Source organism: Scyliorhinus canicula, chromosome 13 (genome assembly GCF_902713615.1).
Source record: "Scyliorhinus canicula chromosome 13, sScyCan1.1, whole genome shotgun sequence".
NCBI lineage: Eukaryota > Metazoa > Chordata > Chondrichthyes > Carcharhiniformes > Scyliorhinidae > Scyliorhinus > Scyliorhinus canicula.
In genome coordinates, this window is record NC_052158.1 from 92,409,951 (window position 1) to 92,433,223 (window position 23,273).

General features: G+C 44.8%; 1 protein-coding gene across 2 annotated transcripts in view; it reads left to right on the top strand.

The window, feature by feature from the left end:
• gfm1 (G elongation factor, mitochondrial 1) overlaps positions 1-23,273 on the top strand; it is a 96,490-nt gene that overhangs the window by 18,462 nt on the left and 54,755 nt on the right. For both annotated transcript variants that reach the window (XM_038815142.1, XM_038815143.1), the window contains exons 5-8: positions 9,592-9,708; positions 18,521-18,671; positions 20,107-20,261; positions 21,558-21,642. In XM_038815142.1, the coding sequence (XP_038671070.1) occupies positions 9,592-9,708; positions 18,521-18,671; positions 20,107-20,261; positions 21,558-21,642 (508 nt within the window). The remainder of the gene's footprint in view (positions 1-9,591; positions 9,709-18,520; positions 18,672-20,106; positions 20,262-21,557; positions 21,643-23,273) is intronic.

Consider the following 23,273-nt stretch of genomic DNA (forward strand, 5'->3'; position numbering starts at 1 on the left):
CCTCGCAGCTTATTCCTGATCATATAACTGTTCATTTGCAGTTTCTTTTGGTAGTTCAACACCACTCCCTCTTGGCCTATATCCAAATAATTGGTACACACAGTGAACTATCCCAGAATAGAACCCGAAGGGACAGCAACCACTTATAAAAGACTGTCTGTTACACACTCTGTTTTCTCCCTTCTGACCAATTTTGAATCCAGTTTGCTCGCCTCGCATGTTTCCGTTCATCATCCACTTCTCTAGCAATCTTTCACTTTGTCAGAGGATTTATTAAAGTCCATGAGTGTTTCATTGACTGCGGTTCCCACATCTTCTATATCTGTTATCTACAGAAAGAATTCCGTAAGGTTTGTCAAGCCAAATTGTTCTTTTGAAATTTGTGCTGGCTACTTACCACTATTTTCCCTTTATCCAGATTCGTGGTAACCTCATCCTTAAGTGTAGACTAAACGTTCTCCATGCCACAGATGTTAAACTAACGATTATTCAATTAGCTCCATCTCCTTTTTAAAAATGGGCGCTAGATTTGGCTCTTTGAAGGCCTCTGACACCCATCCACACTGGAGGAGCCCTGAAATATTATTTTACGCCCTCTATCACAACTTAATCCCTCAGCGCTTCAGGATGTATCCTGTCGCGCTCGCACTTTATCTTCCATTCATTTACAAGAATGTACATTTTCCCTCTTTTCCATTGAAATATCAGTCATCTCATAATCAGCAACTTCAAAGTTCATTTAATCTCCAATATCATTCTCTTTGATATAGATCAATGCAATTTTTTTGATAATCCTCTATAAAGTGACAATCCTCTTCTCTTCGGGGTTTGGGGGTGGGTGGGGGATGCGGGGGAGAGAAATCTGATCTCACTTTTAATGAGGAAGGAGTCCTGCAAACGTTTTGAGAATTCCATTTCCTTTTCTCCATTTACTCACTCTTTGTCCCAATTGATATGGGTCACTCCCAGAATAATGTTATTTTCTTTCTACTTATTTCTCTCATCAGCCTGCAGATTTCATCTTCGATTTCCTTTCCACAATTTGGAGATGTGAATACACCTCCACAATACAACAGTTCTTTTTATTATTTTTGAACTCCAACCTTGGTGGCTCTTGTATCCTTTCCTTGTCCACATCAATCATCACTGGAGCATTTCATGTTTCTTAAAACAATATTGCCACTCCATTTCCTTCATCTTTTCTATTGGTCCTAAACAATGTTCTCTCAAGTGGATAGCACTGTGGCTTCACAGCGCCAGGGTCCCAGGTTCGATTCCCTGCTGGGTCACTGTCTGTGCGGAGTCTGCATGTTCTCCCCGTGTCTGCATGGGTTTCCTCCGGGTACTCCGGTTTCCTCCCACAGTCCAAAAGATGTAAATTTAGGTGGATTGGCCATTATAAATTGCCCTTAGTGACCAAAATAAAGGTTAGATGGGGTTATTGGGTTACGGGGATAGGATGGAAGTGAGGGCTTAAGTGGGTCGGTGCAGACTCGATTGGCCGAATGGCCTCCTTCAGCACTCTATGTTCTATATGTTTATTTTCCATATTTGTCCAGTTTGCAACCAAATTGCTGTTGATGCTGTTCATCTAAATTACTACCACTAGGTGGCAGGTTGAGACTTAACAAAAGGTGCTGGTGACATCATAAGGCTATGCAATACTTTACAGAGCTGAAAGTTGTATGGCCAGTTAATTATTAGCAGGGCATAATTTGATAGGTCTGTAGTACTTGATAAACTTTACTCTAAGGGGTCTTGTCTATGAGAGGCTTGTCAATAGAATACACTTTCATTGTTTCTTTTGCCTTTCTTTGAAGGACGTAAGACTCAATTCCACAGGTTGTGTTAAATAACTTCACATTTATGCACTATGATAGCGTCTGTCATTGGGCTGTTTGAACCTCTGGATTGTTGCAGTTAAGCCTTGTCCTTCCAGCAGAATTTGCTAGCAAGCAGTCAGAAGCAGACATTCTGATCCTATTTCTTTTATTTTTCTTCTGCCTCTTTTGGGACCCCCTTCCTTCAGAATTGTAGTAATCCACGGGAGGCAGGAGTTCCGTCACCACACCAATATTTATTTACAATAACGATATTACAGGAGCAGCTACAAACAGTGCTGCTAGACTGCTCACAAAGCCTACACAGGTGATTATATGGGCCTCCTCAATGAGCTACCATTGAGGGAGCTCATACTCCAATTGGCCAACCAATAAAGCCAATTGGAGTACATTACACCCCTCCCCCCCCCCCCAAGGTCCGAGGAATTCCTGCCAGCTAGCATTCCTCTGAGCTTCTTCCTGCTCCTCATGTCTGGGTCTGTCACCTCTATGTCGTCCGCCGGGTCGTTCTCCGAAGTGGGCGGGGTGTACCTTATAGGTGCCCGTCTTTTCCTTGACGACCTCCTTGGAAGTTGTTCTTCCTCCACCTCGGGGAGAGGTGTCGCGGCGGCCTCGTCGAGTGTGTCCATCTTCGACTCTGATGAATGGATGACGGGGTCTGGAGGAATTGCTCGGGGCTGGGGTGTGGGTATCCTTTCCGTCTGGGCTATCCCAGCTTGAGGTGGTCCTGCTTCGCCTGCCTCCAGGTGTGGTTTCGCTGCCCTTATTCTAGGTGTTTCTTCAGCACCTTACCTCCTATTGAAACCTCATAGGATATGGGCCCTGTTTGGGACTCTACCGTGCCGTTGACCCACGTTGGTCCATTCCCATAATTCTTGACCCAAACCGGTGCCCCCACCTGGAAATGTCTCTGCTGCCGACTATTATCATGCCCCCTGCGTTGGGCCTCCTGTTGTTTCTTCACTTTCCCCATTAAATTTGGGAAAAGGAGACTCAGCCTCGTTCGCAGCCGCCTTCCCATTAAGAGTTCAGCTGGCGGTATGCCCGTTGTGTAATGCGGTGTGGTCCTGTAATCAAACAGCCAGCGGGAGAGCTTTGTGTCTATTGACGCTGCTGGCTGCTTCTTGAGTCCCGCTTTAAGTGTCTGGACTGCTCTCTCTGCCAGGCCGTTGGTCGCTGGATGGTAAGGGGCCGTTTTGATGTGACGGACTCCATTTTCCTTCAGGAATTTTCCAAATTCCCCACTTCTGAATGCCGTTCTGTTGTCCGACACCAATACCTCCGGAAGTCCATGTGTTGCAAACGAGGCCCTGAGCTTTTCAATTATCGATGCTGTGCTTGCCGTGTTTACCCGGTGGACGTCCAACCATTTGGAGTGCACGTCCACTATCACCAAAAACATTGAGCCCATGAAAGGGCTGGCGTGGTCAATATGCAGGCGGGTCCACGGTCTGCCTGGCCATTCCCACGGGTGCAATGGCGCCGCTGGTGGCACTCTTTGCCCATGTTGGCACTCCTGGCACCGACGTACCAAGGCTGCTATGTCTGTGTCCAAACCTGGCCACCAAACGTAGCTTCGAGCTAGCATCTTCATTTTAGACACTCCTGGGTGTCCGTGATATAACTCAGTTAAGATTGCCTGACGGCCCTGAGCTGGGACGATTACCTGGGCTCCCCATAATAGGATACCGTCTTCTACGGTTATTTGGTCCCTTCTGCTCCAGTATGGGTGCATCTGGGGCTCCACTGGTCTTTCCAGTTCCCCTGTTAGCAGTAAATGCTTCACCTTGGCTAAAACTGGGTCTTTTTGCGTCGACAACCGAATATGTTGTGCGTCTACTGGTAGGGTGTCCAAAAAATTTAGAGTCATTGCTGTCTCCTCTAATTTTGGTATTTGCGGCGGAATATCCGGGAGGGGAAGTCTGCTCAAAGCATCTGCAAGTGCTACTCGCGTCCCCGGTCTGTGCTCCAGAACGTATCTATATGCCGCCAGTAGCAACGCCCAAATTTGGATTCTAGCTGATGCAATCGGGGGTATTGACTTGTCTTCTTTTAATAACGCCAATAACGGCTTATGGTCCGTCACTATGGTGAATTTCCGCCCGTACAGATACTGGTGAAATTTTTTTACTGCGAATATCACCGCCAGTCCTTCCTTCTCGATTTGGGCGTACTTCCTCTCAGCCATCGCCAAGGTCCTCGAAGCATAGGCTATTGGCTGTTCTTCCCCATTCCTTCCTCTATGGGCTAAGACAGCTCCTACCCTGTAGGGGGATACATCACAAGTGAGCACCAACTCCTTCCTTGGGTCATAATGCTCTAGGACATTTTCGGATGACAGCTGTTCCTTAATGTCCCTAAATGCTCGGTTTTGGCGGGTGGATCATTTCCATTCTTGCCCCTTTTTTAGTAGCTGGTGGAGGGGTTCTAGGATGGATGCCCTATTTTCAATAAATTTTCCATAATAGGTTACCAACCCTAGAAATGATCGTAACTCCTGGACTGTGGTGGGAGCTGGGCTTCTTTTATTGCCCTTACTCTGTCTTCTAATTGATGTAAGCCTGACTCGTCTACTTTATATCCCAGGTACGTCACTTGTGGGGCCAGAAAAACAAATTTTTCCCTTTTTAGCCGTACGCCTGCCTTTGCAAAATACCTGAGCACTTCCCCCAGGTTCCTTAAGTGTTCCCTGTTTGTCCTACCCGTGATTAAGACATCGTCCAAATAAATCGCCACCTGCGGTAGTCCCTGCAGAATATTTTCCATCGTACGCTGGAATATAGCGCAGGCTGATGACACTCCAAAAGGTAGCCTAGTATAACGAAAAAGGCCCTTCAGCGTGTTGATCGTAGCAAAACTTCTGGGAGCCCTTGTCCAGTTTTAACTGCAGGTAGGCGTGGCTCATGTCTAGTTTCGTGAACAAAAGCCCACCTGCCAATTTGGCATATAGGTCATCTATTTTCGGGATTGGGTATTTGTCCAGCAGTGCGTATTTGTTTACTGTCTGTTTGAAATCTCCATAGAGACCTATCAAGCCGTCTGGCTTCAAAATTGGTACCACCGGCGCTGCCCATTCCGAAAATTGTACTGGTCTGATAATGCTGTCGCGCCGTAACCTTTCTATTTCGTCATCTACTTTCTTCCTTAATGCAAAAGATACCGGCCTGGCCTTACAAAATTTCGGAAGGGCTTCTGGGTCCACGTGCAAAGTTGCTTTGGCGCCTATGATTTCCCCCAAACCTTCCTAGAGGACCTCCGGGTATTTTTGGACTACTCCACTCAACTGCCCGCTTCCACTCTGGAAAATTTTCATCCAATCTAATTTTAGGTCTTTCAGCCAGTTCCGTCCAATTAAGCTCGGTCCGGAGCCCTCTACTATTGTCAACGGTAATCTGAGCAATTGTTTCTCATATTCCACAGGTACATGAGTCGTGCCTAGAACTTCCAGGGATTCCCCCGTGTAGGTTTTAAGTTTCGTCGATGTTTTTGTTAGGGTTAGTGGCTGGAGTCCATCTTTGATTTTTCTAAATGCTGCCACTCCCATTACTGATACGGCTGCACCCGTGTCTATTTCCATTATTGTCGGCCGCCCGTTCACCCGTGGGGTAATCCTAATGGGTTCTGCTTTCTTCGTTGTAATACTATATAATTGTTCCCCTTCGGAGGAGGATGGGGCGTCTAGGTGGTGTACTTCCCTGCGTCCCCACCTACCATTCCTCTTTTGCACACCTCCTTCTAGGGTTTCTGTCGTTGTTACCCCACTCTGTCTGGTGCCAGAAACGGTCCTTCTCTGTTGGGGGAGCCTCAGCCGGTACTTCCCTCTGTCTCCAGTTAGTCCTGGCAGACTTGGGGGCAGTTCTGGGGTTTTCCTTTTTCCCTCTATTCCTCAGGTTTTTCCTGAGAGCGGCTATCTGGTAGCAGGACCCGTTGTGGTAGTCCCTCTCACAGGTATCTACCTCCATTGGCGTGCCCTGTAGTTCCTGCGCCCCACTTGCTGCCTTTTCTAGGGACAGTGCGATCTGTAACGCCTGCCTGCAGTCGAGCTCCGTTTCCGCCAACAGGCGTTTCTGTATTGTGAGGTTGTTTATACCACACACTAACCGGTCCCGAAGCATTTCATTTAGCGTCGGGCCGAACTCACATTTTTCCGCCAGCCTTTTCAGGCGGGTCAAGAAATTCGTGACTGACTCCCTGTCTTCCCGCTTCGCTGTGTAGAATCTGTACCTACGCAAAATGAGGGGTGGTTTTGGGTCGTAGTGCTCTTTCACCAATTCCGTTACTTCTTGGAAAGTTTTTGTGTCCGGCGCATCGGGATAAGTCAGACTACGTATAATGGCGAAAGCGGAGGGTCCGCACGCCGACAGCAGGATAAGCCGTCTCCTTTCGTCCGTCAGTATATCATTTGCCCAGAAGAAGTAACACATTCTCTCCACATACTGGGACCAGTCCTCAATAGCCGGGTCGAATGCCTCTAACCTCCCAAAAAACGGCATTTTTAAAATGGCAAGGCTTACCCTCCGAGTGCGGCAGCTGGTCTCTGCAAAATTCGTAGTTTACCTCGTCGCCACTGTAGTAATCCACGGGAGGCAGTAGTTCTGTCACCACACCAATATTTATTTACAATAACGATATTACAGGAGCAGCTACAAACAGTGCTGCTAGCAGTCCAGTCAACTTAAGACTGCTCACAAAGCCTACACAGGCGATTATAGGGGCCCCCTCAATGAGCTATCATTGAGGGAGCTCATACTCCAATTGGCCAACCAATAAAGCCAATTGGAGTTCATTACAAGAATACCATTAAGTCATTGCTTATTTCATCTCGAACCCAGGATCAGTTTGTATGGAGACAGTGTGCTGCCAAATCATGAGGGCTATCAAACATTTATAGACCCTTTTTGAACAGTATTTCTGAAAATCCGGTGTCTGCATTGGCAACCAAATGGACTTCCTGTGCTTTGCTTTTGCTATTCAATTTTCACTTAATGTTACTGTTTGAAACTGTTGCAAGAAATAAGAATTACTGAACATCGAAAATGCATACGTAGAAAATAGAAGCAGGTGGAGGCCATTCAGCCCTTCGAGCCTGCTCCGTCAATCATTATGATCATGGCTGATCATCAAGTTCAATACCCTGATCCTGCCTTTCCCCCCATGTGTTTTGATCCCTTTAGCCCCAAGAGCTATATCTAATTCCTTCCTGAAACTAGTTTTGACCTCAACTATTTTCTGTGGTAGCGCATTCCACAGATTCACCATTCTCTGGGTGAAGACATTTCTGCTCAACTCAGTCTTAAAAGGTTACTTATACTTTTGATGACCCCGAGTTCTGGACACCCCCATCATCAGAAACATTCTTTCTCAATCTACCCTGTCTAATCCTCTTAACATTTTGTAAGTTTATGTGAGATCCCTTCTCGCTCTTCTAAACTACAGTGAATATAATCCTAATCGACATAAACTCAAAATTATTCACAATGAATGGGCAAACTGACCATGGTACAAAAAGCCATTCAAAGTGGAGAGAATGTAAAGGAATGCTGTAGCAATGGATGAAATTGTAGTCAGGCGAATAGATGCTGTTCACTCCAGCTGTCTCTGAGAATTCTGATAGTTTTGTTGGCTGCAGAGAGTCAGGGCCAGAGACATCTCATTGCAGTTAGAGTGGGAAGGGAGGACCCAATTGTTGTGGTCTACATAAGAACAATTAAATTCTAAATGAAACTTGAAAGTAATATACTCGTCCAAAACAAAAATCTTAAACTTATTCATTGTTAATTATGTAGGTCTAAGGTTAAAAAGTGGTCTAATGGCTGTAAATGAACAGTGGGAAACCTAAATGACTCCCAATTTTATTCTAAAATACATTCCAATTTAAACAACACTGAGTGAGAAAGATTCGCCCTTGGTCTGCGAGGCAAGTTAAGATAGTATTAAATTAAAAGAAGAGGTTTATAATGTTGCAAAAGATAACAGTGCGCCTGGAGATTTGGGAGAATTTTAGACCCAGCAAAAGGCAACCAAGAAGCTGAAAAAGAGTGAAACTGACCAGGATTGGTTAATTGATAGGAAGCAGAGTGTTTGGATAGACAAGTTGTTTTAAATTGGCAAACTAATTAATCGAGCGCCATAATGAATAGAGCTATTTAACATCCAAATATCAACTTGGGTGAAGAGACTGAAAGCAATGTATCAAAGTTTGTTTAATACAAAGTGAGGTTGGAATCAAGCTGAGGAGACAGAAACTTCAAAGGGATATAAACAATTGAATGGACAACACGGTGACAGATGGAGTGCAGTGTGGGGAAGTTATACACTTAATAATAAAAGAAAAGTAAATTTAAATGTTTCATGTTCAGTGAGGTTTGGGTGTACTCGTGTAAGGAGAACACAAAAGGCTAGTATGCACATACAGTAAGCAACTAAAATAACATGTTGGCCTTGATTGCAAGAGGACTGGGGCACAAGGACCCATAACGTCCTGGTTCCCCAGCGTCACACTTTGGAAGTACCTCAATGATCCACTGGGAAGTTCCTCTGGGAAGTTTCCACTTAGAAAGTGAAAATCGTTTATTGTCACAAGTAGGCTTCAAAGACGTTACTGTGAAAAGCCCCGAGTCGCCACATTCTGGCGCCTGTTCGGGGAGGCTGGTAGGGGAATTGAACCGTGATGCTAGCCTCCCTTGGTCTGCTTTAAAAGCCAGCTCTTCAGCCCTGTGCTGAACCAGCCCCTTAAGGGTTTATCAGATAAGTGTCTAGAAGTCTAACCTCCCCCGAACAATTACGCTGGATTGGGAATAATCTGACAGAAACTATTTAAATCACTAATCTCAGATAGTTCTGTCAGATTTACACTGAAAGAGTTGGAAGAAAAAAAATAATTTCTAACTCCAGAGCAAATAATTAAACCCCACACACACAATCACCCAGCGGATCCCCCACACCAACTCCAACCCGACAAACCCTCCCCCCCCAATTCTCCCAACGTGACTGATAGCCACTCGACCTCCACTCCCTCGCTGTAAAAAGCGAGCTTTCTCCTCTGCGAACCAGTTACTCCTCACTAGCCAGGGGCATGCTTTACTGCTCCAGTCTCACCTAGCCTGAGAGGATTGATGGTTGGGCAAAACAAGAGACTTCAGAATTTCAGCGAGGGCAAATCGGTCCAGAGTGGCAATCCGCTGGAGATGCCACTCTGAGGAAGTTACACGTCAAGGAATCTTTGCTGCAAATCTACTGGGTTTTATTGAGGCACCTTGAATATTGCACAGTTTTGGTCTCCATATTTAAGAAAGGATATGCATGCCTTGGAGACTGTGCAGAAAAAGTTGACTAGATTGGTTCCTCTGATGATGCACCAAGTAAATTGGACCTCCTCTCTGGATTTTAGTAAAATGAGAGGTCTCATTGAAACATACAAAATTTTAAATGGGCTTGACACGATAAACACTGAAGTTGTTTCTCCTGGCCAGGAAATCTAAAGCACAGGGCCACAGCCTCGGCATTAAGAATCAATCATTTAGGACTGAGATGATAAATTTCATCACTTAGGTTTGTGAATCTTTGTAATCCTCTCCTCCAGAGTGTTGTGAATGCACCAACATTGAGTTTATTCAAGGCTGAAATAAATAGATTTTTGACCTGTAAGTGAAGTTGAGGCAGAAAATCAGCCATGGTTACTGAATGGGAAAGCAAACTTGGGGGCAATATGTTTTCCTGCTCCTCCAATAAACTTATTTTTGAATTGCAGATCAAAACTCAACCATAATACAGCATTTATTCAAATTCCGATTGGCCTGGAAGGAAATCTTAAGGGAATTATTGACCTCATAGAGGAGCGTGCAGTTTACTTTGATGGACCATTTGGGTAAGAATATTTTTTTAAAATATTCTGACAAACTGACGGTTTAGATATATTTTACACATGTAACCTCTGGTGATGTGTATGTGAAATAGTTGTGAGAGTAAATCTAACCCTACAAAACTAAAGAAATGGAAGTAAAAATATTTAGTTTGTAAAATAAAATTCTGCAGCCTTCTTGACTCCATAGGTTAAATGGTGCAGTTGTTTAAACCTCTGTATTTGGTTTGGTTTCTGTTCCTTGAAGAAGAAGCTCGAATGAAGATTGAATTGAGTGTCCAAAATTAAGTGATTTGAGCTTGGCTAACGGACTCCTGCAGTCTAACCGTTAACTTGTATATGTTTGCCATGCCCATTTTGCGATTCTATTGTATGCTCTATTTTAAAAAGCAAGGGTCCCATAAATCTAACTGCCTTTCTGCTCCAATTTGAAATTATACCATCTATCACCGATTTTGGGTTGAGTATTTATCCTCCTGGGTTCCACTTCAAAATTCCTCGCATGCACAAATCTTGAATCTATTATATGCCGTTTACTCCTTCTACTCAATATCTAGTCATCTGTCTACATGATGTGCGGTAATGGTGAAACTCCTTTATATGTGAACAAGCTAATGTGATCTTGGATGTACCACATCAGCCATTTCCCCTACATTCTGAAAGATTGACTGATGGACTTTGTAGTGTGCAAGGTTAAATATAAATCAATTTATCTATTTTTTGTATGTAAATGAACAATGTAATGATTAGCGTTTTGAAACGTACTTCGTGTTGAAAAATGGTGCCTCACAATTCCTGTCATCTCGCTTATTAAATTTAGTTAATTTTATAATTGGAGCTTCCTTACAAAATCTTGCAAACTGATCCAGACTCTGGCTTTCCTGTAAAGTTAAAGAATAAGAAAGCACAAGTTTGTCTTCCCACAGCACTCCCATATTGAAGAGCTGGTGAAGTGAACTGCCAATGAAGAATTCTAGGAATTAATTACAGTCAGGCAACCTCACATTAAGTATACATAAAGGCAACTCCTACCAATATATATCAGTGTTCTTCAAACTCGGGGGCGCGATCTGCGTGCGGGTGTCATAGGGTCGCGGAGCCGTCCTTCGCGGCGCTACCGATTGCGCAAATCCCCGTGCAGCAGCCGGCTTTTAATAATGGTGGCTGCAAGCGGCCTTTAAAATGGCCGCGAACATGTAAAAAAGTTTGGCCGTATTGCACATGCATGCACGATCATCGGCGCGCATGCGTAAAACTATGCGCATGCGTGACGATGATCGGATGTGCATGCGCAGTGCGGCTGCTATTTTATTAAACTGTCGCAGCTTTTTGGTTTACAAGTTCAGGGGGATTTTATTCAGTTATTTTATTCATTTAATTTTGTTTACCAGTTCGGGGGGGGTTTTATTCATTTCATTCATTTATTTTATTCATTTAATTTTTATTTCATTTATTTTATTCATTTTATTTTATTTTTTACAAGTTCGGGGGGTTTTGTTTGATAAAATTTTACAGGAAAAAATTTGGACAGATGGAGACTCCATACTTTCCGACACCGGAAGGCTTCACCTTCATCCATTGGAGGGTACGAGGTCCAAAGGAACCCAAAACTATTTCCTCCATTTTTATCAGCAGCAAACAAGGTAAGAGAAAATGGTGGATCGCTCAGGTCGGCCGGCGTGGGCCGCTCAGGTCGGCCGGGTTGGGTCCCGAAGGTTGGCCGGTTGGTAAAAATGGGTCCCCGGAAAAGAAGTTTGAAGAATACTGCTATATATTGTGATGAAACTCAATTACTTACATTAATTTGAAGTTCGGAGATCGGGAATTTCTTTTTTTTAATATAAATTAAGTGTCCCAATTCTTTTTTTCCAATTAAGGGACAATTTAGCGTGGCCAATCCACCTACTCTGCACACCTTTGGGTTGTGGGGGTGAGACCCACGCAGACACGGGGAGAATGTGCAAACTCCACACGATCGGTGATCCAGGGCCGGGATCGAACCCGGGTTCTCGGCGCCGTGAGGCAGCAGTGCTAACCAATGCACCCAAAGATTGGGAATTTCAATTCCCCATGAACCTTGGGCCTCTTGCACATGCTCTGACTGGGAAATGGCACTCAGTTTGAGTTCTACATTTTGAGGCCAGGGGCCTACATAGAAGAAAAAAACAGAACAGTGGGAAAAACAAGTCATTTGACCTGATGCCAAGAGCCATTACCTTGAGGGGAGCCAGACATGGAAGGTGGACAGTCAGAAGGTCCCAAACCAGGAAGAGGAACTCGGAGAGGCCCTAAAAGGCAGTCCCAGTTAAGGGATGATGATAGGACAGGAAGAGGTCCTGTTAAGTGAAATTAAAGAAACGGGCAGAGTAATGGACTCCAAATTCCAGAAAGAGCTTCGGGGAGCAGATTTTAAGCGAGATGGGCCCGAGGAGCCCTGAAACTCTTTGAAGGGAGCCGAAGGTTGGTGACTCCATGCTGCTGGCCATTGGGATAAAACTATCTATTTGAAGCAGTGGTGTTTTGCCTGGCATAGCAAAAGACCTGAAATTGTATTTGGAAGGTGAAGCTCGGATATCCTGGGGAAAATAATCTTGGAAGGTGAGATCAAAACCCTGTGAGGTGGATCATTGAAGGTGTCCGAGTGGGAGTGATTTTTGAAGAAAATTCTAGAGCGAGATCTTGAAATGTGGAGATTAGAAATAGTGGTGAGAAAGACAAAGTTTTAGTGAGGTTGGTTGGCTCGCACTGTGACAAGAGTCTGGGTGGGTTGTTGAGAAATCCATGGAACCTGTTTTCTTTTATCTGACTATGGTTTGCATGATAATTCACGTGTATGTCATTAGTGCCCTGAATGCTGGAGTTATAGAATAGGTATGAAAATTGATTTTGCCTTTCTGAACTTGTATAGTAGAGTTTATTTTTGTTTGTTCAATATGTCTGTGATCTTGTGCCTTTAATCACTCGGTAAGCATCTTGAAACTCGAATGTTACCTACTAGAAACAAAGTGTTTGTGGTCTCGAACTGGATCTTCTCCCACATCCAGGATCATAATGATATAGTGCTTTGAGGGAATTGGGCAGCACGGTAGCACAGTGGTTAGCACTGTTGTTTCACAGCATCAGAGTCCCAGGTTCGATTTCTGGTTTGGGTCACTGTCTGTGTGGAGTCTGCACGTTTTCCCTGTGTCTGCGTGGGTTTCCTTCGGGTGCTCCGGTTTCCTCCCATAAATCCCGAAAGACGTGCTGATAGGTGAATTGGATATTCTAAATTCTCCCTTAGTGTACCCATCCAGGCGCCGGAATGTGGCAACTCTGGGCTTTTTACAGTAACTTCATTGCAGTGTTAATATAAGCCTACTTGTGACAATAAAGATTATTATAAAGATTATTATAATTGCAACAATTACCTACTCCCAAACCTTTTGCGATATAAGTTTCAATGGCTAACTAATTATCTTTTGCAAGAGCATGTGAAGGCACCCAGTCATCTTACTGTCTCAACACCTCCAGCTTTTTTTTTAGTTTATTAAATAAAGACACTAAATTTTTTAAATTAAATCACAAACGTTTGAATCGTAACTTTGTGTTGAGGTCATGTCCTAACTAAACCAAGGATTAATTCTATCCAAATAATGGAAATGGAAAATCTCAAAAAGTATGAATCTTTCCTTCCTTTATTCGTTCTCCCAAAGTTTATTATGTCACATTTTTCCACGATATATTTCACTCAATGAAAGGCCCAAGGTTGGACCGGTCGAGGTCAATGACAGGGAGGGTGCCAGCAGTGGCGAAGGAAATAAAGGGGTACATGGAGCAGATGGGTGGGGTAGGCCCATGCAGGTTCGGTCGGCTAAGAGTGAAGGAGTTTTCTTTCTTTTCCCATGTGCACAAAGTATACTCCCGGATCGATTAAAAAAAAATCTTGAACAGGGCTTTACTGGTGGGGCTGGTTGATACCGAGTATTCGGCGATTGCCGAATGCCCCACATTCGGTGGATTTACGGGTGAGCAAGGATGGTGGTCATCGCCCGCAATGGAGATTGGACTTTGGACTGTTAACGGATGAGGGGGGGTGCGGGCGTGTGAGGGAGTCTATCCAGAACTATCTGGAAATAAATGACACGGGAGAAGTTTCGGCAGCAACGGTTTGGAAAGCGCTGAAGGCAGTGGTGAGGGGAGAGCTAATTTTGAAATGGGCCCATAGAGAGAAGGTGGAGTGAGCAGAGATAGATAGGTTGGTTGGAGAAATACTCCAGGTAGACAGGAGATATTCGGAGCCCCCGGAGGCAGGGTTATTGAAGGACCGGCAGAAGCTACAGATGGAGTTTGGTCTGTTGTCTGGCGGTGGAGCAGTTGAGGAAGGCGCGGGGGGGCGATATACGAGTGTGGAGAGAAGGCCAGTAGGATGCTAGCACACCAGCTAAGGCAAAGGGAGGCGGCCAGGGAGATAGGCAGCGTGAAGGACAGGGGGGGGGAAACATGGCCTTCCACCCAGCAAGGGTGAACGGGGTGTTTAAGGAGTTTTGTAGTCAGCTATATGAGTCTGATCCCCCAGCTCGGGTGGAGGGGATGAGGCAGTTTTTGGGAGGGTTGGCTTCCGAAGGTGGAGGAAGGGTTGGTGGAGGGGTTGGGAGCCCCGATCGAGTTTGAAGAAATAGCAGAGGGGCTGGAGGCCATGCAGTCGGCTAAGGCCCCAGAATCGGACACCTACCCAGTGGAATTTTACAAAACGTTCTCTGAGATGCTGGGCCCGCTGCTGGCGAGGGCATTTAATGAGGCAACGGAACGGAGTGTGCTTCCTCCAACAATGTCACAGGCCTCAATCTCATTGATCCTGAAGCGGGAGAAGGACCCTGAGCTATGTGGGTCATACAGGCCAATCTCATTATTGAATGTTGATCCAAACTGTTGGCTAAAATCTTGGCCTCAGGGATAGATGATTGTGACCTGGAGGTGATAGGGGAAGACCAGTCAGGGTTTATTATGGGCAGGCAGCTAACGGCCAACGTTAGAAGGCTCTTAAATGTGATCGTGATGCCCTCAGAGGGAAGGGAGGTGGAGGTAGTGGTCGCGATGGACACAGATAAGGCCTTCAACTGGGTGGAGTGGATCTATTTGTGGGAGGCGTTCGGGTGATTCGGTGGCACCCGTGGCGAGTATACGAACGAATCGGCTGCCGTCGGGCTATTTTAAACTGCACTGAGGGACAAGGTAAGGATGTCCCCTCTCCCCGCTGTATTTGCTTTGGCCATAGAGCCACTGGCGATGGCGCTAAGAGCATCAAGGGACTGCAAGGGTTGGTCCCGGGTTGGGGGGTGGGTGGGGGGGGAGTTGGTGATGGATAGAGCACAGGCCGCGATTCTCCGCAACCACAATGGGTGGGAGAATAGCGGGAGGCCCGCTCCCGCACCTCCCGCTATTCCCCCCCCCCCCCCCCCAAAATGGCGTGTCCGGTTTTCCGACACGCCACTCGGAGAAACGCGGGCCGCTATTTTTCATGGCGGCCCGCGATTCTCCGACCCGGATGGGCCAAGCGGCCTGCCGTTCCCGACCTGTTCACGACGGCGCCAACCACACCTGGTCGCTGCCGTCATGAACATGGCGCTCCAGGTAAGTGTGGGGCCTAGGGGGGGGCGGATCGGGGATCGAGCACCACGACCGTGCTCGGGAGGAGACTGGCCCGCGATCGGTGCCCACCGATCGTCGGGCCGGCGTCTCAAGGGGATGCACTTGTTCCCCTCCGCCACCCCGCAAGATCAAGCCGCTACGTCTTGTGGGGCGGCTGAGGGGAAAGACGGCAACCACGCATGTGCGGGTTTGAGCTGTCCAACCGGCGCATGCGCGGCTGACGTCATTAGGCTCCGCCGCGGCGTCATTCTTGGCGCGCCGGGCCTTGATGCCAGGGACAAGGCCCGGCCGCCGAGTTTCCCGGTACGGCCCGCCTATCCCCCCGGGTAGGGGAGAATAGGGGGCCGGGAGTAGCTTCCGACGCCGTCGTGAACCTCTCCAGGTTTCACGATGGTGTCGGGCCTTGCGGAGAATTCCGCCCACAGTGTCTCACTATACACTGACTACCTGCCCCTGCATATTTCCGACCTTATTCCAGTGCCTCCCCATCTTTATCTCAAAGGGATCGGTATGGGAGCGAGTAGAGGCGACATCATGTAAGGACTCAAGTCTGGGTCACCTGCAGACATGGGAAACACAGCTAGAGGAGTTAAAGTCCAAATGGGAAGATGAGCTGGAGGGGAGATAGAGGCGGGTCTGTGGGCGGATGCTTTGAGCAGAGTCAGCACGTCCTCATCATGTGCCAGGCTTAGCCTGATACAATTAAAGGTGGTTCACCGGGCACACATGACGGTGGCCCGGATGAGCAAGTTTTTTGGGATAAAGGACAAGTGTGGGAGGTGTGCAGGAGGGCCTGCAAATCATGTCCATATGTTTTAGGCGTGTCCGAAGCTGAGGGGATTCTGGCAGGGATTTGCAGAGGTCATGTCCCTGGTTCTAAAAACATGGGTGGTGCTGAGTCCAGAGGTGCTGTTTTTGGAGTGTCGGAAAATCCGGGAGTCCAGGGGGCAAGAGAGGCCGACGTCTTGGCCTTTGCCTCCTTGGTAGCCCGGAGACGGATATTGCTAGCTTGGAGGGATTCAAAGCCCCCAAAATCAGAGATCTGGGTTATCGATTTCTGGGAGATGCCACTGTTTACATCCCTCCATTTTAAAGTTATGAGTTATTACCTTCTGTCTTTAGATAACATCCCCTGCAATGCTTATGTTTCATGTCATATCTAGTTTTACCACACTTCACCAGACATCTTTTGAAAATCCATGCATATGATATTCACTGCATTTGTTTTATCAACACTCCATTTTTTCCTGCATTGCATTTGTAAGACAAGGCTTGTTCTTTTACATGGCCATTTGTGAGTATTAATTTTGTCCCATTATATGACCTGTAGATATTTACACACTACTGATATTGGACAGAGTGGTATTTAGTCACCCAGTGCGTCCTCCTGAAACGCTGGTATTATATCTTTAACCCTCAATCCTCAAGTATAACATCCATAGCCAAGATCATTTGAAAGATTGTGGTGTTCGGAAATAGAGATAGTTTGAATAATTTCTATTTGTAGTGTGGGTGTTAGAAATGAGGTATAAGTTTAGGTTTAAGCGTAATTCGTGTTTCAGTGTTTGTGAGAAAGGGTTACAACTTTAGCATCATGTTAAACATGGTGCCTGCATGCCCATGGCTTTTTGTTTCACTTTAAATTGCATTTTGATTAAGGGTTACAATAGGAAAGCAAATTGAGGCTTTAAAAGAAAAATTAAGCTGTTGCTTATCAACCAGAGGCCCACACTGAAAAACTGAAGCACTTGGGGTTCAGTTTGGAACCAGGTAACCCAGAAATAAGAAGCCTTCCACAGAGGCTTCCAGTAGGGGCAGAAAGCAAGTCCCAGATGTTAAACAACAGAAATTTGCAGAAACGAGAGAATGAAAAGAGGAATGTCCCAGGACGACTCCAGTCAAAGCAACAAAGAGGGCAGCACAGAGGGTAGCATAGTGGTTAACACAGTTGCTTCACAGGTCCGGGGTCCCAGGTTTGATTGCTGGCTTGAGTCACTGTCTGTGCGGAGTCTGCACGTTCTTCCCGTGTGTGCGTGGGTTTCCTCCGGGTGCTCCGGTTTCCTCCCACAGTCCAAAGATATGCAGGTTAGGTGGATTGGCCATGCAAAATTGTCCTTGGTGTCCAAGAAAGGTGGGGTAGGGGTGTGCTTGGGTAGGGTGCTCTTTCCAAGGGCAGGTGCAGACTCGATGGGCTGAATGGCCTCCTTCAGCACTAAATTCTCTGATTCTATAAAGAACTGGAATCTGAAAAAGGTATTGTTCACTGAAGTTAAAGGAGTAGAGGGGGCTCTCAGTTAAACAGAGAGCTGCCAGGTTCAGATCTGAAAATGTAGTCTAGCAAGAAGCCAAACATCCGAAGTAATTTGAAGGTTGACGACACCTTAATGCAGCCTGTGAAGCAGTCGTGTTCTGTTGGCATGGCTGGGTAACTGATAGATTATGTGAAAGTTAGAATGCACATGGTGAGCCTGGGCAGAGGAATACTGAAAGGAGAGGTTGCAAGCCCTGGATGTGATCCTTGGCGAAGGCATCTGAGGAGATTCCAAAGTGCGACCTTCAAGAGTGCTTATTGGAAACTCAGGTGTGGAAGCCAGAATTCCAATTAGACCAGTTGGCTTAAAGTATGACAGTCATCTGGAGGTGGGGGGGGGGGGGGGGGGGGGGGGGGTTAATGAGAAACCCGCAGAAGCTGTATTGGGTGGTATCTGTCACTTGGTTTCAGAGTGTGGCGAGTCTGACCACAATTCTCCCATTGGACTGCGCACTTATTGGAGTATAAGATTAATTGTAACTTGTGTTATCCGTACAAATCTGTGTATATCTGTGAAGATATGACTGTGATGAAGATTGTACAGTATTATAGACAATCTTTAATAAATATTTTATTCTTTTGTTAAAAGTTAATTAGCAGTCCTGTGACCCTGTTCACCCACGTCTCTAAACAGAAAATAAAAGTTACAATCTACCAAGCTGCGATTGTAACAGTGGTCAGAGTCTTGTGAGTTTTTTGAACAGTACTGATCTAACAGATTTACATATTTTTTTAAACTATTTGCTTAAACTTAAGTAGACCATTTTTTAGGTGATTATGTTCAGCCTGTCCACTCAACCTTTCGAACTGATAATGATAGATAGAGAGAGTACTTTAAAGGATTTGCTACTTAAATGATTATCTTTTTCATTTGCTTAGTCAGAATGTAAAATATGATGACATTCCTGCTGAGCTCCGTGCGGAAGCTGCAGATAGACGCCAGGAGCTGGTTGAGTGCGTCTCCAATGTGGATGAACTGCTGGGTGAAATGTTTCTGGAAGAGAAAGTCCCTACAGTTGCTGACTTAAAGGTGAGTTTTTTTTGTTGAAAAAGACAGAATTCCGGGAATGCAAACTTCAGTTTCTTGAAGGTTTCCCATGGCAGGTTGATGGCAAAAGTGAAGTCGTATGGGGTTCAGGGTGTACTAGCTAGATGGATAAAGAACTGGCTGGGCAACAGGAGACAGAGAGTAGTGGTGGAAGGGAGTGCCTCAAAATGGAGAATGGTGACTAGTGGTGTTCCACAGGGATCCGTGCTCGGACCACTGTTGTTTGTGATCTACATAAATGACCTGGAGGAAGGTATAGGTGGTCTAATTAGCAAGTTGGCAGATGATACTAAGTTTGGTGGAGTTGCAGATAGCGAGGAGGACTGTCAGAGGATACAACAAAATATAGATAGATTGGAGAGTTGGGCAGAGAAATGGCAGATGGAGTTCAATCCAGGCAAATGTGAGGTGATGCATTTTGGAAGATCAAATTCAAGAGCGGACTATATGGTCAATGGAAGGGTCCTGGGGAAAATTGATGTACAGAGAGATCTGGGAGTTCAGGTCCATTGTACCATGAAGGCGGCAACGCAGGTTGATAGAGTGGTCAAGAAGGCATACAGCATGCTTGCCTTCATCTGACGGGGTATTGAGTACAAGAGTAGGCAGGTCATGTTACAGTTGTATAGGACTTTGGTTAGGCCACATTTGGAATACTACGTGCAGTTCTGGTCGCCACATTACCAGAAGGATGTGGATGCTTTGGAGAGGGTGCAGAGGAGGTTCACCAGGATGTTGCCTGGTATGGAGGATGCTAGCTATGAAGAAAGGTTGAGTAGATTAGGATTGTTTTCGTTGGAAAGACGGAGGTTGAGGGGGGACCTGATTGAGGTATACAAAATTATGAGAGGTATGGACAGGGTTGATAGCAACAAGCTTTTTCCAAGAGTGGGGGTGTCAGTTGCAAGTGGTCACGATTTCAAGGTGAGAGGGGGAAAGTTTAAGGGAGATGTGCGTGGAAAGTTTTTTACGCAGAGGGTGGTGGGTGCCTGGAACGCTTTACCAGCGGAGGTGGTAGAGGCAGGCACGATAGCATCATTTAAGAGGCATCTAGACAGCTATATGAACGGGCGGCAACAGAGGGAAGTAGACCTTGGAAAATAGAAGACAGGTTTAGATAAAGGATCTGGATCGGCACAGGCTGGGAGGGCCGAAGGGCCTGTTCCTGTGCTGTAATTTTCTTTGTTCTTTGTTTCAAATTTCTGGTACTGCATTAGTATTTAAGAAGGAAATTGGGCAATGTCTCTGGTAAAGGACTTCACTTTCAACACGTTTAGCTGTTTTATTTAATTGAGCCTTTTATATCTTGCAGTTTGTTAGAAAAAATATGGAACTAATGTCGGGAAAATGTTATCCACAGATGGCTGTATTTTTTGATCTGAATACTATTTTTTAAATTTCCCCCACCCATTTGTAGGCTGCTATTAGGAGAACAACTATAAGCAGGTTATTCTCACCTGTATTAGTGGGAAGTGCTCTGAAAAATAAAGGTGTGCAACCACTCCTGGATGCTGTTGTCGACTATCTACCAGATCCTAGTGAAGTACCGAATTATGCCATTACTAATCAAGAGTGAGTGCTTTATATTCATTATTTATTGATTGTAAGTTTACTGTGCAGCATGCTCTTGTAACATCTGAATCAATAATCATGTTTTATTTGATATTTGTCCTTATCAAGTAGTAAAGGAAGATATCAACAGATATTAAATATCAGAGCGATCACATTGATGTCCTGCTTTATAATTCTATTCTTCCAGCAAGCAGTAAGAAGTATAGAAAGCGTGGTTACCTCTGACCTTCAAACTTGGATTCCTACTTAAGAATTTTGATTTCTTGTTGGGCTTCTTTATGTGTGTGATGGATAGTGGCTTATTTCTCTGATACCATTAATGAGCTTTAAAGAGAGCTTGAGGGCTACTTTGAAAATGAAGTAAAATATTTTAATGACAACCTGCATGTGTATGGCACCTTTAACATAGAAAAATATCCCAAAATGCTTCATGGGGTGATAATCAAAAAATGGACCCTGAACCTAAGTGGGAGATTTGCAAGTGATGGCCAAAGAATCATAGAATTTACAGTGCAGAAGGAGGCCATTCGGCCCATCGAGTCTGCACTGGCTCTCTGGAAAGAAGACCATACTTATGCCCACACCTCCACCCTATCCCAGTAACCCCACCCAACCTTTTTTTGGACAATAGGGACAATTTGTCTGGCCAATCCACCTAACCTGAATATCTTTTGGACTGTGGGAGGAAACGGAGCACCCGGAGGAAACAAACGCAGACACAGGGAGAATGTGCGGACTCCACTCAGACACCGACCTGAGCCGGGAATCGAATATTGGACCCAGGAGCTGTGAAGCAACAATGCTCCCCACAGGCCCTTAGCTTGGCCAAAAAGGAGGATTTTGAAGTTTTTCTTCAGAAAGCGAAGAGAATCTAAGTGAGGAGTTTGAGAGTGGATTTCTAAATGTAGGACTTAGACAGCTGAAGGCATGGCTTCTAGTGGTGAAAGGAAGTTTTGGGGGGGGGGGCACAGTAGGCCAGAGTCAGGGGAACAGAAGGTGGTTGGTTGTACAGCCGGTGGAGGCAACTGAAATGGGGAGCAGAGGCCATGGAGGAATTTAAACACAGATTAAAATCTTAATTTAGAAAATTAAGTACTAAAACCAATGTTGGTCAATGTGGGCAGCAACAAAGGCTTAGTAGCAAGACTTGCATACGAACATCCAAATCAATTGATCGGGGATAGAATGTGGTCAGCGGAGTTTTGGATGCACTGATGTTTATATAAATATACTCAATAGTAAGTATGAGGTCCTAATGACATATTATTTAAGATTTAAGTGATTTGTTTCCTTCAGGAATTCTGAGGACAGAGTTAAAGTTCAGATGGACCCCAAAAGAGACCCTTCTCAACCATTTGTTGGCTTGGCCTTTAAGCTGGAGGTATTTCTGTAATTTATAGTTGATTCATTTATGTATCCAAATCCAGAAGTGTTAGAAGATTGGCGCTCCTTATGAATTACTCCTCAGCCTAAAAGGGGTCAAAAGCATTTTTGAAAAATCATATAAATTAAACATACGCTGTTAACCATAATTGACAATAATGATACATATATTGAAGAAGACATTTACCGCGATACCTTGTGAGTTCGCCCAAAGAATTCCAAGCATGTTCCAGTTCTTGAGCTTGAGGATTTTTCAAAGCTGATGAAACCTCATCAAATTCTGATGTATCTTTGCTAACAACAAATCCAGTCCTGCTTTGTGAGAATCCATATGTTCTAGAGATTTATCTCATCCAATTAACTGTTGTCCCATATCAATAAATACAGTTTCAACAAGGATAACTCTCCAAACTTTGTTCTAGCTTCACCTTGACTGAAATATCAGTTAAATCATTCAACTGGGGACTGTTGCAGAACAATTACAGAACAAAGGTGACCGACAGCGATTTTATCGCTTGGCCACATTCCTTACGTGGCTGCGTCCTTGGAGGAGTTCATATCCCAGCTATTGAATTATAACTTCTTGAATTGATGTCAAAACATATATCTGGGGGCACATTTAACTGCCATAAAAATGTCCGTTTGCATGAAACGTTGAAAGATATATGGCAGCTCTCAAAGACAAGCAAACAAAGGAACCTGCACTGAATCCCTTATCCACTAAATGTCTGGTAGAAATTTAAATTTCCATTCCTGAACATTGCTAAAACGCCATTTATCCAAAATAAAGCCAACACGTATTACATTTTTATTCTTCAACAAATACTCAACGGGCAAAACTAACAGGCAAAAATTAAAGTTTACCGGTAATATAAATAAAATTAATATTAAAAGAACTTTCTCCTTCCAGAAGGAGCTCAGGTTTCCTGGTCCTGGAGGGTTGTCCTTTTCACTGGATTCTGGTTAAAGTAGGGAAAAGTACCAGTTGTTTAAAGGGAAAGATAAGTTTGATTTGTAGTATTACCTGTCTTTTGAAAGTGATTGCTAACTTTGCTCGAGTTTACCCATCTCCTGTCATGATGTCAGATGAAACCTTGGAGTCCATTTTTTTGCGAACTAGTGTAAGTCAGTTGTGTGTGAAATGTCGCCAGAATAGTAAGCTGATACCACCATTCAGTTTTCTGTGTTCAGCCACTCTTCATAATTATCCACATCTCCAAGTACAGATTTAAATGGGTGAAGGATCACATGTGATGACAGTGCAAAATGTAATTAACTGCAACCCAAGTTCAAGGATTGCAGTCAATTAAAGTGAGGAAAATGGGTTGGAAGTTGCACAAGTCAGGAAAGATTTATGCCATCAATTACGAGGAATGCTTAAGTAGAACTTGAATTTTCTGAAGTTTAGAAATGTGAAAGGAACGAGATTTTAACTCCAAATCCATCTATTTTAGAGTTAAGCATGAGCCCATTGTGAGAGAAATTGCTGAACCATCACAAAGATTATAATTCAATTTTCATTATTTCTGAAGCTGAAATTGTAACCTAAGCATTTCATGTAATATTGGACTGACCTAAACTTGAATGAAAAATGATATTTGACTCGATCTTTAATAACGATAACATAAT